The 19,767-nt window shown below is 45.6% G+C and overlaps 1 protein-coding gene across 1 annotated transcript in view; it reads left to right on the forward strand.

Moving 5' to 3' along the window:
- The first annotated feature begins 898 nt into the window (after positions 1-898).
- The window catches only part of LOC134296835 (zinc finger protein 665-like), a 46,677-nt gene continuing 27,808 nt past the window's right edge, over positions 899-19,767 (forward strand). Inside the window, exons 1-4 of the mRNA XM_062972734.1 lie at positions 899-984; positions 1,333-1,453; positions 5,278-5,389; positions 14,256-17,111. Coding sequence (XP_062828804.1) covers positions 14,521-15,891 — 1,371 coding nt within the window. The 5' untranslated portion in view covers positions 899-984; positions 1,333-1,453; positions 5,278-5,389; positions 14,256-14,520 and the 3' untranslated portion in view covers positions 15,892-17,111. Of the gene's footprint in view, positions 985-1,332; positions 1,454-5,277; positions 5,390-14,255 lie in introns of the transcript that reaches the window.

A 19,767-nucleotide genomic window follows, 5' to 3' on the forward strand; every position in this document is an offset into this window, starting at 1 on the left:
GAGGAGGAGGAGGAGGAGGAGGAGGAGAAGAAGAAGAAGAGGAGGAGGAGGAGGAGGAGAAGAAGGAGGAGAAGAAGAAGAAAGGGGAGGAGGAGGAGGAGGAGGAGGAGGAGGAGAAGAAGAAGAAGAAAGAGGAGAGGAGGAGGAGGAGAAGAAGAAGAAAGAGGAGGAGAAGGAGGAGGAGAAGGGCCCGGGCTGTGGCGCAGGCTGGAAAAGCAGCCCACTGCAACCAGCTGCAATGAATCACTCTGACCAGGAGGTCATGAGTTCGAGGCCCGCTCGGAGCCTATGTTTGTCTTGTCTTTGTTCTATGTTAAAGGCATTGAATGTTTGCCCATATGTGTCATGTGATCCGCCCTGAGCCCCCTTCAGGGAATATGCATGCTGTAAATAAATACATAAATAAATAAATAGGAAGGTGAAGACATGCCCCCTCGCTTCCCCATCCCTCCCCCGGCCGGGAATGGGCAGCAGCAGCAGCAGCAGCAGCGAGGACGAGCCTCAGCCCCAGGGGTGGAAGCCAGGCGGGCAGGCGCCGGCGGGTCTGCCCGGAGACCGGTGACGCGGCGAGACGGGCGCCGATCCCCATTGGCGGGTCCCAGGAAGGACCGTGAGTGGCAGAACGGAGAATGGGCCGGGGGAAGTTCTGCCCGGAGACTGATGACGCTCGAGGGGAAGGCGGGTTCCCATTGGTGGGTCCTGGGCGCCGTGAAGATAACAGAGGAGGAGAGTCTCTCTTAGTCTCCCTGAGGCTTCAGTGCCGTTTCAACTACCGCGAAGCCCCGCCCCTCTACGGGTCCCGTGCCGGCGGAGGCCATCTTTGTTGCGGGCGGAAGTCCAGCGAGAGGGCTACCTCTGTTTCCTAGAGAGGCAGGGCAGCCCCATGAGGTCGAGCGACGCCTTTCCCTGTGAGCTCACTTCCGGAGGAGGAGGCGAGAGCGAGCGCGGGAAGGCGGAGGGAGGGAGGGAGGCGGAGAGGGACAGGTAAGGGGGGGGCTGGGCCCCTCGTACACGCCCCTCCCTTTCCCAGCTGACAGGCCTCCCTCCCTCCCTCCCTCCCTCCCTCCCTCCCTTCCTTCCTTCCTTCCTTCCTTCCGGCCGGGCCTTCGGGAGGAGCGGGAGGCGCCGAGGCCTGTGGAGTTCCCAGGAGCCATGGCGGCGCCGCCGCCTCTGCGCATGCGCCTGCCTCTCCCGGGCCTGGAGCTCGGCAGACTCGGCCTGGGCCCGCCCTCCCCTCCCCTCCCTCCCCTCCCCTCCCGGGATCTCGCCCCACGTCGCCTGCCTGGAACCGGGGGGTTTGTTTATGTCTTTCTGTGTTCCCGATATTTCTAGCCCGCCCTTCTCCCCGAGGGGACTCAAGGCGGCTTACACGACTGGCAGGATCACGACCAGGATATCATCATCATACAAGAAAAGAAGAAAAGAGTGAAATGATGTGACTCCAGGCAGCCAGGTGACCCGGATCAGGTCCTGGGAGAGAGGGCAGCACCCGGGTCCCTTGAGTCCGCCACGACCCTTCCTTCCTTCCTTCCTTCCTCGCGAGGCCCAGGCCCTGCCAAGAGTCCGGCCCCACAGAAGCCCTTTCAAGGGGCGAGCAAGTCCGGGGAGAAGGGCCTGGCCTGGGGCTCCCCCTCCCTCCCCCTCCCTCCCTCCCGCTCCTGCCCGGCCTTTCTCCATCCCCCCCCCCCCCCCGGGCAAGGCCTCCTTATTTATTTATTCATTTATTTATTTGCAGTATTTCTATTCCGCCCTTCTTTCTCACCCCAAAGGGGACTCAGGGCGGATTACAATGAACACATACATGGCAAACATTCAATGCCAACAGACAAACAACATTCAGTTTTAGACAGACACAGAGGCATTTTTAACATTTTTCCAGCTTCACAATTCTGGCCACAGGGGGAGCTGTTGCTTCACCGTCCAGTAGTGGCTGTCCTTCCTCATTCCTTTCCTCGTGTTTTGCTGGCAGTTTTATGGTGTTGTAAATTAGCCTCCCGCATAAAGCGTCCCTAAATTTCCCTGATTGACAGGTGCAACTGTCTTTCGGGGCTGCATAGGTCAACAGCAAGCCGGGGCTATTAATGGTCGGAGGCTTAACCCAACCCGGGCTTCGAACTCATGACCTCTCGGTCAGTAGTGATTTATAGCAGCTGGTTACTAGCCAGCTGCGCCACAGCCCGGCTCCTTGCACCCCTCGCCCTCTCCTGCCCCTCTGGCCCTTCCTCTGCCCCTCAAAGACAGGCCACAACCCCCCGCCCCCAAATCCAGACATTCTCCTGCCTTTACAGACCGCCTTCCCTTGCGCATCGCGAGATATTACTGCCAAGCCCTCTCTGCTTCTTCTTCGGCTGCCTTTCCCGTTCTGCCCCGTCCATCATCCTGTTTATGGGACCCTTTTGCAAGGGGGGGGGGGGGTTCTTGTCTTGCCCCTTGTCTGGCTTCTCCCTCCCTCCTGCCCCTCCGGCTCCACCGTCCGGCCTGAGGAGACCACGATCCCCTTGGAATAAATCCTCTCTCCTCCAATGAGCCTACGAGAACTTTAGGATCCTCTGGGGAGGCCCTGCTCTCGGTGGGTCCTGGGCTGTGGGGTTCCCTCCCCAGTGATATCCAGCAGGCTCCGTCCCTTCTGAGTTTTGGGGGGAAAGGGAAGGCTTGGCTTTGTGAGCAGGCGTTTGGTGAGAGAATTCTGTTGGCTTCGACTCGGTCTGGATTAAGGTTCATGTACAAGGCTTTGCAGATGAATGGTTCAAGTATTTTATATTCTATTGTTTTCAATGTATTTATTGTATTTTGTTAAATTATCCAATTGTTTTCATTGCTTGTGTTTTATCTTTTTGTATTGTATATTGGCATTGAATTTTTGCCAGACTGTGAGCCGCCCTGAGTCCCTTTGGGTGAGAAGGGCGGGATAGAAATGAGGGAAATAAATAAATAACAGCCAGTCAGGTTCTGGGGAAGTTGCCCCCCCCCCCCCCCCGGGGACCTCAGTGTTGGGGGTGATTGACCAGGAGAGAGCGATCCTGTAGGTAACCTGGACCCAAACCATGGAGGGCTTTAAAGGTCAAAACCAACACTTGGTCCTTTGCCCCGGAAACTGATTGGCATCCAGTGGAGTGACTTCAGGAGAGGTGTCGTATGCTCACTCCTGAATCTGCCAAGGAAGCTGTTCTGACCCTAAACCAGTGCCTGTCATCAGTAGTGGATTGGATGAGCGCAAATAAATTGAAACTGAATCCAGACAAGACAGAGGTGCTCCTGGTCAGTCGGATGGAGCATCAAGGAATAGGGATCCGGCCTGTGCTGGGTGGGGTCATCTTCCCCTGAAGACACAGGTCTGTCCTTTGGGGTTCCTCCTGGACTTGGCACTGAACCTGGAGGCCCAGGCGTTGGGAGTGGCCAGGGGGGGCATTCTTGGCACAATTAAAACCTGTGTCCCAGCTGCACCTGTTCCTTGAGAAGCCCGATCTGGCCACGGTGGTACATGCCTTACGTCCTGCCTGGATGATTGTAACGCGCTCTACTTGGGGCTGCCTCTGAAGAATGACTGGAAACTTCACCTGGTCCAAGAGCGGCAGCCAGGTTGCTCACCAGGGTTGGCGGCAGGGAGCGGACATCCCCCTTGATGCAGCAGCTCCACCGGCTGCCAGTCTGTTACCGGGCACAGTTCAAAGGGCTGGTGATGACCTTTCAAGCCCTCAATGGTTCAGGTCCAGGCTGTTCGACTGACGGCACCCCCTTGTATGAACCTGCCTGGGCCCTGAGCTCCTCAGAGGAGACCCTTCCCTCTCATGCGTGGTTGGTGGGAACGAGAGAGCGGGTCTTCTCTGTGGGAAATGCCCCTGAACTCTGGAACTCATTGCCTGGGGAAGTCAGAAAGGCCCCTGTAAAGAAGTGTGTGTTTTTATTTTGTGTATAGATGACATGTTTATTTGATTTTGTTTAAACAGTCAGGTTTGGTTAAGTTTAAAATGGTAAGTATTGGAGCTAATAATGCCAGAAGGTAGCCAGCTCAGCATTATGACAGGTTGCCATGACAACGGGGGCGGAGCCAACCACCGTTTGGAAAAGAAAAGAGAGAATGTTTAAAAGCGCAGTTTTAGTCTGTGATTTCTAGTCACAGGGAACGGACTGGTTCCAAGTTTAAGGAAACCAGGGAAGTTTGGATCTTAGTCTGTGATTTCTAGTCACAGGGAACGGACTGGTTCCAAGTTTAAGGAAACCAGGGAAGTTTGGATCTTAGTCTGTGATTTCTAGTCACAGGGAACGGACTGGTTCCAAGTTTAAGGAAACCAGGGAAGTTTGGATCTTAGTCTGTGATTTCTAGTCACAGGGAACGGACTGGTTCCAAGTTTAAGGAAACCAGGGAAGTTTGGATCTTAGTCTGTGATTTCTAGTCACAGGGAACAGACTGGTTCCAAGTTTAAGGAAACCAGGGAAGTTTGGATCTTAGTCTGTGATTTCTAGTCACAGGGGACAGACTGGTTCCAAGTTTAAGGAAACCAGGGAGGCAGACCTCTAATAGGCCAGACTAAGCAAGTTAGGTGACTTGTTTAGGGTCATTTGTAGAGGCTGTGGATTAGGGGAAATTAATCCCAGTGGATCCAAGAGGATCAGTTTTTAGTTAGTCTTGAGAGAAGATAATTAAATACATAATAATATAATTAACATCATCATCAGGACATCTTTATAATTGGTGGTAACTGTGTGGTGGGATCAAAAGGATTCCATCCCTGTCACACACCTGTACAGCCCCCTCCCTCTTGCCTTTCTGGCGACAGGCTAAAACCTTTCCATTCAGGCAGGCTTTTGAAGATGAAAGATGGTAAGATCAAGTCAGGGGGTGCTGGGGTTTTTAACTTTGAGTGCTTTTGATGGATATTAACTGAATTTTTTAGTGCTGTTTGTGTTTAATTCTGTTTTAATATTTATATATTTGTATATGTTAAATTGTATACTAATGCCTTTATATCAAGCCGCTTGGAGTCCCCTTTGGGAAGATACAGTGGGGTATAATAATTATAACAACAACGACAACAACAAACAGCTCTAAGCAGTGTTGGTACTTGGCCAATGGACTGAGTCATTCAAGTCCAACCTTCACTCCACTCTGACATCCATTGCTTAAACTACTAAAAAGAATCTCTCCCCCCCCCCCAAAAAAGTTTATCTATCTTCTATATTATTGTCCATTATTTTAGAACCTAATAATCCTGTCTTTCTTCTTCAGTCATCTTCTTGTGTTTGATCTTGGTTCAATTGCTTGTCTTATCTTTTCAGTATTTATACCTCGTCCTTCTCACCCCAAAGGGGACTCAGAGGGGCTTTACAGAACACACATCCGGCAAACATCCAGTGCCTGATTGTACAATTGACAAGGACAGACACAGAGGTAAAGACAGTTTTTTCACATCTTATTTCTGGCATCTTGGAGGCTGTGCTCGACGCTGGTCATGGAGGGGGGGGGGGAATGCTGTTGCTCCATCTTCCATGCCAAGGAGCTTCCTCCCAATCAATGTCCTTAAAGGCTCCTTGATTACCTTCCTGCTAAAAATGGTACTGTGAAGACTTGATGTGATGACAGGGATGGAATCTTTTTGGATCCCACCACTGCCACCAAAATGCGAAGGATTCACCTTCTACCTCTATGTATTTCACTTTTCTATGTTGTCGCTGCCACCACCTTTGAAAGATGCTTTGCTCAAATAATAAGCAACATTTAAAGAAACAGTAACTTGTTTATTTATAGTACAAAGCTTGATGGTTGCAAGAATGTTATAACTTAAGTTGTACGATGTTACTTCTGTACAGTAAGTGTTGCAAGACTTCTCAATAGTTTCACTGAGCTTAGTATGGTATCAGCTTTATATGACTTGTTTCTTTCAGTTAGGAATACTGTCCTTCTTGAACTTAATTGATCTGTACCCGATCAAACTTGGACTGGGGAGTTTAACTGGTCAACCCTAGTCCTTCTTGACTTAGGGATGTAACCTCAGCTCTTTAGTTATTCTTACTAAAGGCTCAGCAACTTTAGTTTTAGCCCTTCTCCGCTAAAACTCTCTAGCTGCTCAACTTCCTCCCACAATCTCTTTATTTCGATCACACTCCTTTCTCACTGAATAGAACCAACTGCTCTGCTCAACCGACAAACTCCAACTGCCCAATTCCAACTGCTAAATTTTGAATTCTAAGGCTTCCACCAGCAAGGTGAAGCCACGCCCCTTTTCCTGGCCATGCCTTAGAGGCTCCCAGCTTCTGTATAAGAATAGCTGAAATATATATAACCTTAAACAGTCAACCTAAACATAGCAATCATGAATAAAACACAATGATCATGACATCTTTACATACCTTCCAACCCGGAAAGATTATTTTTGCTTTTTCTAGACCCAGAATAAGCAAAAATAATAGAGAGTAACACAAAATACATATCTATACATAAACATAACATCATACCTTAAACTCTAAATACAAACCTGTAAGTCTTCCGATCAAGGTGCTCTGGATAGAGCATCAGCTACTACATTACATTTGCCCTTTATATGTTTAATATCAAATGTAAAGTCCTGTAGTGATAAACTCCATCTCAATAATTTGTTATTGGTCCCTTTTACATTATCCAACCATCTTAGGGGTGCGTGATCAGTTTGTAACGTAAACTTCCTTCCCCACAAGTATGGTTTCAGTTTCTTTATGGACCAAATTATCGAGTAACATTCCTTCTCGATTGTGGACATGCTATGCTCATTAGAATGCCACTTCTTACTGAGGAATAGTATGGGCCTATCCTCTCTATCTTCATCAATTTGACTTAGGACTGCTCCTAGTCCTCCCTGAGTTCTAAAGGCCGTTTTGGACTGGTCTTCAGGTGCCATAGGCACTTGCCAGAACCCCTTAGTCAAATCAATACTACTTACAAATTTGGCTTTTCCAATTCTTTCTAGTAAATCATCCAAACGGGGCATCGGATACATGTCGTTTTGGGTGATTTTATTTAACCGCCGGTAATCTATGCAAAACCTTACGGTTTTGTCTGGCTTCTTTACTAACACTATGGGCGAAGCCCAAGGGCTGTTGGATGGCACGATTATATCCAAATCTAACATCTCCCTGACCTCTTGCTCTATGCATTCGCTTATCTTACCCGTTACCCTATAGGGAGGGGATGCTATCGGTGCGGCGTCACCAGTGCATATTTTATGTTGCACTCCCTGCACTCTCCCGGGTAAATCCGAAAACATGACTCTATACTTAGCCAAGATTCCTTTAACCTCTCTTTGTTGTGATGGAGATAAGTCTGAATTTATGGATACTTTATCCAAGTTTCTATGTATCTCCTATCACCTTCCCAAAATGAAAAAGGACCTGTATCTTCCTCTGATACTATACAGTAAACATTTGCCGACTTATTTACATATGGCTTAATCATATTTACATGCACCCGTTTCTCAATCCCCAATTGTTCATCTAGGATGTCACAGTTCACATGGTTCTGCTTCCTGACGATCCTCCACGGTCCAGTCCAGTCTATCTGTAGTTTGTTGTTCTTGTTGGGTGTTAAAAACAGGACCTCATCTCCGACGTTGAAGTCTCGGGGTCTCGACGTTGCGTCGTACCGGGTCTTTTGTTGCTCCTGGGCCGTCATAAGATGTTCCTGGGCGATGTCCCTGGCCATCTTTAATGTTGACTGAAGATCTTTGATGTAGTCGTCGACAGGAACAGGATCTGGCGTAGGGCTTGCTTCCCAGTGCTCTCTGATCAAATCAAGGGGTCCACGAGCCTTCCTTACGAATAACAATTCAAAAGGCGAGTAACCAGTGCTGTCCTGTGGGACTGATCGATATGCGAATAACAACTGCTGCAACTTGGTGTCCCAGTCGTGGGGTCTCTGCTGGCTATAGGCCTTGATCATTTTCACTAGTGTTTTGTTCAGGTTTTCTACCAGGCCATTCGTTTGCGGATGATAAGGTGTGGACGTTAGGTGTTTAATTCCGCACAACAACTTCTTCATTAGCCGCGAGGTGAACTGAGTCCCCAGGTCTGACACAAGCTCTCTGGGAAATCCAGTCCTTCCCCAAATTGATAACAGCGCATTGGCTACGGTGGAAGTTTCAATATTGGTCAAAGCCACTGCATCTGGATACCTGGTTGCATAGTCTATTACTGTGAGGATATATTTGTATCCTCTCCGACTGGGCTTATACAAAGGACCAACTAGATCAATCCCTACTCGGAAAAAGGGTTCCCCAACAACCGGCATGGGAACTAAAGGAGCTTTGGTCTTATCTCTTCCCGTGCTAAACCTTTGGCAAGTATCGCACGACCTGCAAAACTCCTTGATATGTTGATACATGCCAGGCCAGAAAAAGTTCTTGCTGATTCTTTGGGTGGTTTTTCTAACCCCCAAATGCCCTCCTTGTGGATTGTCATGGGCCACATCTAACAGTTGTTTCCGGTAGTTTACAGGTACCACTATTTGGGTACGTGTTTCTGGTTTATTCAAAGTCTTATGGCTTGTACTTTTCCTGTACAAAACTCCCTCCTTAAGTACGAACTTAGGAGTTTTACTTTCTTCTGTCCCTGTGGCGCTCTGAGCTTGCAAGAACAAAGGTTGTAATGTTTCATCTGCTAGCTGCTCTCGCAGTATCTCTTGTTTTCCCTCTATTCCGCTGACCAACTCAGTGATGTTTGAACTAGACTCAGGAAGTTGCTCTGAGCTAGCTTGGATGGTCAAACACTTGGCTTTTGGAGTGTGGACCTCCATGTTGCTTTCATGTTTATCAGCTTCTTTCTGCCAATTCTTAACTTTTCCATTTAAATCATTCCCAATCAAACATTTGTATGGGATATCCGTGCAGACCGCGAAGTCCCATAATCCTTCCCAGCCTTTGTACTTGATGGGTAAGGATACTACATGGGTTGGTATCGACGGACCTATTCCCTTTAAATTTATCTCTGAAGAGGGATGTTGGTATCTCTGTGGGACCGCTTCAGGACGTATAATACAGACATCCGACCCAGTGTCTCTCCATCCCTGCGTGTGTATCTCATCTATGACAATAGATTCTAAATAGTCTTCAGAGATTTCTCTTGAAAGGATAAATAAACATTGTTTTTCTTTTGGCCTCGCATCAGGGCTTCTAGACTTAACTTCAGGTTCCACTTCTTGTTCTATTGGAGCTCTATTTACAAAGAACGTAGACCTGTCTTTCTTGATTAAGTTACATTGGTATCTAAGATGCCCTGGCCTTCCACAATGGTAACATTTTATCTTTTCCTCAGGCCTGGCTTGGCCTGCAACTGCCTCACGCTTCCTATAGGCGGTGTTTTCTCCTGAACCTCCCCTTTGCATCTGTGTGCGTGCGTGAGGGTAAAACGTCGGCTTTAGAGGTTTTTTTCCTTTTGGTTCTTCCTCCTTCCTAAAGCCTTCTTTCAAGGTAATTAGCTGGTCAATCATAACTGCAGCTTCGTTGGCTGTCTTTGGGTTTCGGTCTTGAATTAGCCATCTGTATTCTGAGGGAACTAGGTGAAAGAGCTGCTCCAGCTTCAATAGTTCCTTAAGTTGCAGAAAGGAATCTACTTCAGAAGTCCTCACCCAGCTGTCAAAGTATTGAGCTTGCTTTGAAGCAACTTGCGCAAAACTTTGGTGTCTGTCCCTCTTTAAAGTTCTGAACTTTAATCTGTAAAATTCAGGCGTCAACTGAAACTTTTGTTGTACCTGCAGTTTAAACATCTTATAATCTCTGTGAGTGTCTTCAGCCATATCACTATATATTTCTAGAAGCTTTCCACTAATTTGTGGCCTCAGATATAACATCCATTTGTCTTCACTCACTTCAAAATCTTTACAGCACCTTTCAAAGGATATAAGGAACTTTTCTATATCATCTTCCTTGTTATATCTGGGAAACCTTTTTAAAATTACATCAGGTGCTTTAGCTCTCAAATCCCCTTCTTGGGTATCAGCATGAGGTTGAGAGTGTGTCAATCTTTGCTTCTCCAAATCTATTTCCATTCTCCTCAACTCTAATTCTTTATCCTTCTGCAGTTGCCATCGTTTTTCCTCCCATTCTCTCTCTCTTTGCTTCTCCTCCAATTCAGCCTGCCTGGCTCTCTCTCTCTCCTCAGCTTGTCTCTCTTTCTCTTTTTCCTCAATCTCTAATTTCTTCATCTCTAATTGATACTTGAGAGACATTTCAGACAAGGTTACTTGTTCTGAATCTGAGGAGGAAAGCTCTCCTGCCTCCTCTGCCAACTTTTTCTGTTTCCTGGTGGCCATTTCCAGACAAGTTTTACCTCAGCCCTTTTACCTAAAGCTGATCTCCGGCACCAAACTGACTTTTGCCACACGAATTTCAGGCACTGAATCAGTTTTTGTTACACGTATCCCACCGCTGCCACCAATTTGCGAAGACTTGATGTGATGACAGGGATGGAATCTTTTTGGATCCCACCACTGCCACCAAAATGCGAAGGATTCACCTTCTACCTCTATGTATTTCACTTTTCTATGTTGTTGCTGCCACCACCTTTGAAAGATGCTTTGCTCAAATAATAAGCAACATTTGAAGAAACAGTAACTTGTTTATTTATAGTACAAAGCTTGATGGTTGCAAGAATGTTATAACTTAAGTTGAACGATGTTACTTCTGTACAGTAAGTGTTGCAAGACTTTTCAATAGTTTCACTGAGCTTAGTATGGTATCAGCTTTATATTACTTGTTTCTTTCAGTTAGGAATACTGTCCTTCTTGAACTTAATTGATCTGTACCCGATCAAACTTGGACTGGGGAGTTTAACTGGTCAACCCTAGTCCTTCTTGACTTAGGGATGTAACCTCAGCTCTTTAGTTATTCTTACTAAAGGCTCAGCAACTTTAGTTTTAGCCCTTCTCCGCTAAAACTCTCTAGCTGCTCAACTTCCTCCCACAATCTCTTTATTTCGATCACACTCCTTTCTCACTGAATAGAACCAACTGCTCTGCTCAACCGACAAACTCCAACTGCCCAATTCCAACTGCTAAATTTTGAATTCTAAGGCTTCCACCAGCAAGGTGAAGCCACGCCCCTTTTCCTGGCCATGCCTTAGAGGCTCCCAGCTTCTGTATAAGAATAGCTGAAATATATATAACCTTAAACAGTCAACCTAAACATAGCAATCATGAATAAAACACAATGATCATGACATCTTTACAGGTACCTATTTATCTACTCACATTTCGGCTTTCGACCTGCTAGCTGGTCAGGAGAGCTGGGACTAACAATGGGTGCTCACCCCAACCCGGCCTCAAACTCCCGACCTTTCAATCAGCATGATTTTTCTGCATCATACAGTGGTTTAGCCAGCTATGCTCAGCCTGTTTGTCTGTATCAGTTAAATATTCCTGTTCATTGCAATAGCGTAACAGTGTATATCATTATATCAAATACTTGGGGGGGGGGGGGTTGGGGGGGTAGTTGCTGTGAGTTTTTCGGGCTGCATGACCATGTTCCAGAAGCTTTCTCTCCTGCCATTTTGCCCACATCTGTGGCAGGCATCCTGAGAGGTGTGAGGTACAGTAGAGTCTCACTTATCCAAGCTAAACGGGCCAGCAGAAGCTTGGATAAGCGAATATCTTGGATAATAAGGAGGGATTAAGGAAAAGCCTATTAGACATCAAATTCGGTTATGATTTTACAAATTAAGCACCAAAACATCATGTTATACAACAAATTTGACAGAAAAAGTAGTTCAATACACAGTAATGTTATGTTGTAATTACTGTATTTACAACTTTAGCACCAAAATATCATGATATATTGAAAACATTGACTACAAAAATGGCTTGGATAATCCAGAGGCTTGGATAAGCGAGGCTTGGATAAGTGAGATTCTACTGTATGTTGGAAACGAGGCAAGGGAGGTTTATAGATCTGTGGAAGGTCCAGGGTGGGAGAAACAACTCTTGCCTGTTGGAGGCAGGTGTGAATGTTGTAATTAATTACCTTGATTGATATTTAATTGCCTTGCAGCTAAAAGCCTGGCTGCTTCCTGATTTTGGGAAATTTTAAAAAGTTTTTATGAGCAACCTTTTTTAAAAAAACTACAAGAGCGATATCTTTGAATTTCCGTTTTTAATGATTTGCACATCCACTTATTATTATGGAATTTTAATCAACATAAACTTAACAGTACTATTTCACTGGAAGACCCGAAAGGCCATCCTGTCCAGTCCTTATGCCAGGAAGGAAAAGCACAAACCACCCCAACAGATGCCCATTCAGCCTTTGAAATAACAACAGCAACAACAAGAACAACAACAACAATAGGAAACCTACTAGGTCATAGAATCACAGAATCGTGGATTTTATGACCTAGTAAGTTTCCTATTATGATTATTAGGTCAGCTTTGGAGTTACTGCCTCTCAACTTGGCTTCCCTCGCAGGGTTGATTCAACTCCCAACAAATCCTTTCTATCTCGAAATCCCTTTAGAGAATGAACACCAGTTTTCCCCCAACAAAACCTTTAGGGAGGAGAAGGCACAAGGCAGTCAGGGGAATTCTGGGAAATTATGGAATTCAGCCTGTGGCCTCATCCCAAACTACATTGTCCAGAATTGTGTCCGCTTCCCACGTTAAAGCCTCAGTGTGAGTGTGGACCAGGACCCCTCTCTGGCTCGAATGGCCTAAGGAATGGCAGGGATTTGGGGCTGGATCCGTTCCCTTCCCCACTGGAAGATGAAAGGAGGGGGCCCAGAGGAAGCCAGGGATGGGCAGCGCTTCTGGATATCAGTCTTGATCCTAATTTGGTGACTCAAGTTCTGTTCCTCCCCGTTTCCTGTCTCAAGAAACCCATTGAGTGGGGAGGCCTTGAAGGGGGCATTTGGGAGGAGAGAGGGAGGGGCCCCAGAGGAGGCTTTTGTGGGGAGAGTTCCTCTTGGAGGGGGCAAAGGGGGGAGGGAGGGAGGGAGGGAGGGGGGGTTCAGATCAAGGAGGGAAGGGGAAAGGAAGACCCCCCCCCCTCCACCCAAAGAACTGACTCTTAGACATTGTATTTCATGCTCTCCTTGTGGAATCTGCCAGTGTCCTCCCTGACAGAAATCCAGTTTGGTCTGGATGAATGGATATCATTTTTGAAGAGGTCCAATTCGGCATCTAGAGAATGGATTGCGCTTTTGAGCACAAAGGGAACAATATATTTGGGAGCCGTGCTTTTAAAAATTGTAGGCACCTCTACAGATTGCAGAGGGCTCAAATCCCCACTTGCCCCTCCTTTTCCCTCTGGACGTTTCCTGCAAGTCTCCTTGCCCTCCTCCGGTGCCTCTTCCGTGCGAGGCCAGGCATCTCTGACCTTCAGTGCCCAGTCTCACAATGCCAGGGGTCAAAGGGGATGGTCGCAAGGGTCAGTGAAGGCCAAAGGGTTTCAGAAGGCAAAGGTCCAGCCTTGCAATTTACAGTTACATCATCATCATCATTATTTCTATCCTGCTTTCTCTGTCTTAAAAGGAGACCCAAAACCGTTAACAATAAAAGCAACACAGCATATCATTTAAAGCCAAAAACACATACATCAAAGTTAAATATTGACACTAGTAAAAAATAAACAGCTACATCGAATTAGAAGCCTATTCTGAGCCATCCCAGCAAAAGTAAGCAGGCCCAACCAGTCATCTTGTTGGCAATGAAAGCAGTCATGCAAGTGTGGCTGAAGCACCTGCTTGACGCTTTCAGTTGGGCCAATACGTTTGAGGGCAACAAGCAGGACTCGGAGCTGGCTGTCCTCCCAGTAGACTCAAGAGCCCTCTCCAAAACCAGGAGGCAAATTGGACCCTGCAATTATTGTAAGGAGAAAACCATGGTACTTGTTAATGTGATCAACAAACTCTCTGGTTAATTGGGGGACCATTTATCTGGTGCCACAAGCTACACAATGCACTGTCTGTACAAGTGTTGCTCAAGTTCTGAGTTGGGAACTTTTCAAATTTAGCCCCTTTTTGTGTTCATTACACTCAGGTTGAATTACACACTTAACACATTGCAGTGCAAAAAAAAAATCTCATACACAGAACCTTGAGAGCCTATCACCTTTGTTGAGATTGTTCTTTGTTGACCAAGTGTTAAACCACTTCTCACCAGGCAACGGGTTCTTCTCAGTTGGGCCAATCTTTCTCCCCTCTTCTCTTGCGTTTGCTACAGCATTAGGCGACTGTTCTTCATGTCCAATGAGATATTTCTGTGCTCTGCTCCTGATAGGATTTTTCTTTCATTTCTCTGGCAGGCAACCTCTGAATGAACATTGTGAAGAACACTTTGCCCTTTGCCTTAGGTCTGAAAAGAAAGCACACAGCACTGACAAGAACAAGAAATAAGTTGGAGAAATTATATTTCAAGCTACATACCTGTTGTGTAATCAAGGAGGAAAGAGCGGACTGTGCTTTAAAAAGAGTGGTTGGTAGAGAGAAAAGAAGACTTCTGCTTTACAAAGACTGTTTAGTAGTAAATATCAACTTCTGCTATAATATTTGAATAATAAATGTTAAAGAATGGAAAAGGAGAAGCTACATAAATGTATGGACTGTGGGAAATGTTTCATTGGGAAAAGTTCTCTTACTACACATCAACGAATTCACACAGGAGAGAAGCCATATAAATGTGTGGAATGTGGAAAGAGCTTCAGTCAGAGTGGACATCTGCGTATCCATCAAAGGATGCACACAGGGGAGAAGCCACACAAATGCATGGAATGTGGGAAAGCCTTCAGTGAAAGTGGAAATCTGCGCACCCATCAAAGGACCCACACAGGGGAGAAGCCACACAAATGCATGGAATGTGGAAAGAACTTCATTAACAGTTCAAATCTTTATACCCATCAAAAGACTCACACAGGGGAGAAGCCACATAAATGCATGGAATGTGGGAAAGCCTTCAGTGAAAGTGGAAATCTGCGTTCCCATCAAAGGACCCACACAGGAGAGAAGCCACATAAATGCATGGAATGTGGAAAGAGCTTCAGTCAGAGTGGATATCTGCGCACCCATCAAAGGACCCACACAGGGGAGAAGCCACATAAATGTGTGGAATGTGGAAAGAGCTTCAGTCAGAGTGGATATCTGCGCACCCATCAAAGGACCCACACAGGGGAGAAGCCACATAAATGCTTGGAATGTGGAAAGAACTTCAGGGAAAGTCAAGATCTGCGTTCCCATCAAAGGACCCACACAGCAGAGAAGCCACATAAATGTGTGGAATGTGGAAAGAGTTTCAGTCAAAGTGGAGCTCTGCGTACCCATCAAAGAACCCATACAGGGGAGAAGCCACATAACTGCATGGAATGTGGAAAGAGCTTCAGGTTCAGTTCAAATCTTCGTACCCATCAAAGGACGCATACAGGGGAGAAGCCACATAAATGCATGGAATGTGGAAAGAATTTCAGTCAGGGTGAACATCTGCGTACCCATCAAAGAACCCATACAGGGGAGAAGCCACATAAATGCATGGAATGTGGAAAGAACTTCAGTAACAGTTCGAATCTTCGTACCCATCAAAAGATTCACACAGGGGAGAAGCCACACAAATGCATGGAATGTGGAAAGAGCTTCAGTGATAGTGCAAATCTGCGCAGCCATCAAAGGATGCACACAGGGGAGAAGCCACATAAATGCATGGAATGTGGAAAGAGCTTCAGTCGGATTGTAGATCTCCGTACCCATCAAAGGATGCACACAGGAGAGAAGCCATATAAATGCATGGAATGTGGAAAAAGCTTCAGTCAGAACGGACATCTGCATTCCCATCAAAGAACCCACACAGGGGAGAAGCCATATAAATGCATAGCATGTGGAAAGAGCTTCAGTCGTAGTGGACATCTTCGTACCCATCATAGGACCCACACAAGGGAGAAGCCACATAAATAGGACAAGTGCAAAGAAGCCAGAATGGTTGTCCAAAGAACTTCTAACTGGACTATGACTCAAAAGAGACATGAACAGGAAGTGGAAGGGGAAGAAATCACAAAATCATAAAAAGATAAGGTAAACTGGGAACCCAATGTTGAGTAATGCATTAGAAATATGGAACAAATACAGGAGAAAGTTAATAACAGATGGCTCAATAATAACCCCAATTATAATGGAAAAGACATTTCCAAAAAATCAAAAATATATATGATGGATAAAAAAATTAAGGGGAAAAACTTAGATAAAATAGGGGATTGGCTAAAGGTTGGAATGAAGAAAGAAAAGATTAGGAACATAAAAATTTAAAAGGAATATCCAGTAAAATTTCTAAAATATTAATTGAAAAAAAAAAAAAGGAAAAGTAAAGAATAACACCCTCAAAGAGATTTGGAAAGAAGATACAGGAATGAAAATCAATGAAACAGAGGGGTTACAATTATGGGCACAAAGACACTTGAAAAATATATCTATATGTGTTAAAGAAAATTATTATTTAGTTGATATGGAAATGGTACCTCACACCCATAAGAATAGGAAATATAAATAAAAACTACTCAAACAATTGCTGGAGAGGATGCCAAGAATCGGGAACATACATACATATGTGGTGGCAGTGTCAATATGTAAATAATTTCTGGGGAAAAGTATTAAGAGAGATAGAAGACACAATGAACATTCAAATAGAAAGAAGTCTTAGCATGGCTTTATTCTCATTATATAATAATAAACAGTTGGAAAAAGAGGACAAAGATGCGATAACAAACGCATTAACAATTGCAAGACAGCTTATAGCAAGGAATTGGAAAAGGGAAATAAATATAGAGATAGAAGAATGGTATAAGGAAGTATGGAAACTGGGAAGAAATGATAGGTTGACGTGGAGAGGGATTTAGAAACAAAGTGGTTGTGATGATGTCTGGAGAAAATGTATTGGAAGAGGATTCAAAAAGAAAGACAGAATTACCTCCTCAAGAGGGAATGAAAAGGAATTTTGGACAGATGATAAATAAAAAAAGTGACTTGGGGGAGGGTAAGAAATCTGTATAAGCGTGACAATAACAGTAGATGCCAAATGTTAATGTATTGTAGATTGTACTGAATATAATGTGGCTGCTGTAAAAGGATGTACGATTTTTTTTAAAAAAAATAATAATAAATGTATTTGTAATTTGTATAAATATGCATTTGTTTTTCTTTCTTGTCTTTGAATATAAATTATTTTTAAAAACAGATTATGATGTAGCAGCTATAAAAGCCAATGTGATTCCAGGCTGTCCCGATAGGAGGATTCTGTCTATATCCAAGGAAGTCACGGCCTCCTTTCTTCCGCTTTGGTCAGACTCACCTGGAATGACCCTGTCTCCAGGTCTCGGTCCCACAATTCAAGACGGATATTGACAGGTCAGAATATCTCCAGAGACGGGATGTAGAGAAGGGCGGAGAGAGACAGCTGGGTATGTTTCACTTGGAGGAAAGAAGGAAGGGCTTCTCCCTCGGCAGGAAGGAAATGTTGGATCCCAAAAGGGTTGGCCGTGGTCAGGATGAGAGGTGGACGGAGAGGAAAGGCGTGTCCATGAGACCCCGTGTTGCCTCCTCCTGGAATGGACTCCTAGGACCCTAGAGCCGGAAGAGACCCCCAAGGGCCACCCCGTCCTGCCCCTGCCATGCAGGAAGGCACAATCAAAGCACTCCCGATAGATAGCCTCTGCAGAGAAGCCTCCAGAGAAGGACACTCCACCACACTCTGAGGCAGCCTAGGCCACTCTCCAACAGCCCTTACTCGTTCTTATTGTTTTTCTAAGTATCTTTGTATATTAACAGAAGACCTGTAAATAGTTATAAGTAGTGAATAAATCAAGAATAAAACCTCCAAGGACTTTGGATGAAATTCAGAACTCAAGAGTGTTTATTCAAAGAGACGAACTACTTTACAAGGCCAGAGGCTGTGAAACTGTGACCAGGACTCTGCCGTGTTTTGGGGGTTGGAATCCACTCCTTGCCTATGAGACAGTCTGTCCCATTGTATAGCTGGAGGAGGCCGTGAGAGGACTGAATTCACCTGCCTGTCTAGCAGGGGTCTTGTGTGTGTGTTTTCCTCTGCTTCTCCTTTCCTTCCATCACTCATTAACACTGACTAGTTGTGCAGGCCTCACCTACACAACAGAAAGCATTTCCTGAAGGTAAGAGCTGTTCAGTAGTGGAGTCTGCTCCTATCGGGAGTCCATAAGAGTCTCCTTTGGAGGTTTTTAAGCTGAGATGGTATGACCATCTGTTGGGGGTGCTTTGGTGGTTTATTCCTGCGTGGTCTGAAGATGATTAGCCCCTCAGCACACAACCCAAACTGACTGGGAGGAGGAGGAGGAGATGTGTGTTCTTTCGCCATGAAACCACTGATCCCGTGGGTCGTGGAGTCCAGCCCCATTCTCTCCAAGCAGCGTCACCAGCCAGACCATCCTCCGCAGGTCGCTCTCCAGCCCCTTTTTGGGGTCATCCAGAGAGAGGAACCCGCACTTCTCTAGGCCCTTGCCTTCTTACCCAAATCAGAGATTCACAGAATAGTATATTTGGAAGAGACCACGAGGGCCATCTAGTCCAACCCCCTTCTGCCAGGAAGGAAAAGCAGAATCCCTTCCAGAATCCCCGCAGGGTTCAATACTGTCTCCCACGCTGTGTAACATCAACATGAAGCCGTTGGGAGAGATCATCTGAAGTTTTGGAGTTCAATGTCATCTGTACGCAGAGGTCTTCCTTGTCAGTCGCAAGGCCAAACAGGGCACAGGGTCACAGCCTGTGTTGGATGGGTTACCTGTCCAAACGTCTCTCCCCTTATGAACCATCTCGGAGTCTAAGACCGTCTGGAGAGGCCCTGCTCTCAATCCCGCCCTCTTCGCTGGCATGATTGGCAGGGATGAGAGACAGGGCCTTCCTTCTCGGTAGTGGAAAGGATGGGAAGAGAAGAGAAAAAGGAAGGAAGGGCAAGAGAAAAGAAGAGGAAGGGAAGGGAAGGGAAGGAAGGGGAAGAGAAAATAAGGAAAAGGAAAATATGGGAAGAGAAGAGAAAAAGGAAGGAAGGGCAAGAGAAAAGAAGACAAAGGAAGGGAAGGGAAGGAAGGAAGGGGAAGAGAAAATAAGGCAAAAGAAAATATGGGAAGAGAAGAGAAAAAGGAAGGAAGGGCAAGAGAAAAGAAGGGAAGGGAAGGTAAAGCAAGGAAAGAAGGAAGGAAGGGCAAGGGAAAAGAGGGCAAAGGGATGGAAGGGAAGAGAAAAAGGGAAGTAAAGAATGGCAAGAGAAAATAATAATAATGATGATGATGAATCTTTATTTATATCCTGCTTTTCTCCCTCACTGGACCCAAAGAGGCTTACGACATATTAAACTCACATAAACAACAATCAGAGTACATCAATAATATAATATAATAGGATAAACAGATTAATAAAAACAATTATAGTTTGCATTCAAGTTCATAAGGCATCAAATGAGACATATATTGTACTCTACTCCAGTCCATAACATATGATAGGCAAAGGAAGGGAAGGCAAGCGAAGAGCAAGAAAAAGCAAGGAAAGAAGGCAAGAGAAAAGAAGGCAAAGGAAGGGAAGAGGAGAGAAGAGAAAAAGGAAGGAAGGGCAAGAGAAAAGAAGGAAAAGGAACGGAAGTGAAGGGAAGAAAAAAGGAAGGAAGGGCAAGAGAAAAGGCAAAGGGGAGAAAAGGGAGGGAAGAGAAAAAGGATGGAAGAGGAAGAGAAAAGGCAGCAAAGGGCAGGATGGGAAGGGAAGAGAAAAAGGAAGGAATGAAGGGCAAGAGAAAAGAAGGCAAAGGAAGGGACAAGA

This window comes from Anolis carolinensis, chromosome 2 (assembly GCF_035594765.1).
Source record: "Anolis carolinensis isolate JA03-04 chromosome 2, rAnoCar3.1.pri, whole genome shotgun sequence".
In the NCBI taxonomy this organism is placed as follows: domain Eukaryota; kingdom Metazoa; phylum Chordata; class Lepidosauria; order Squamata; family Dactyloidae; genus Anolis; species Anolis carolinensis.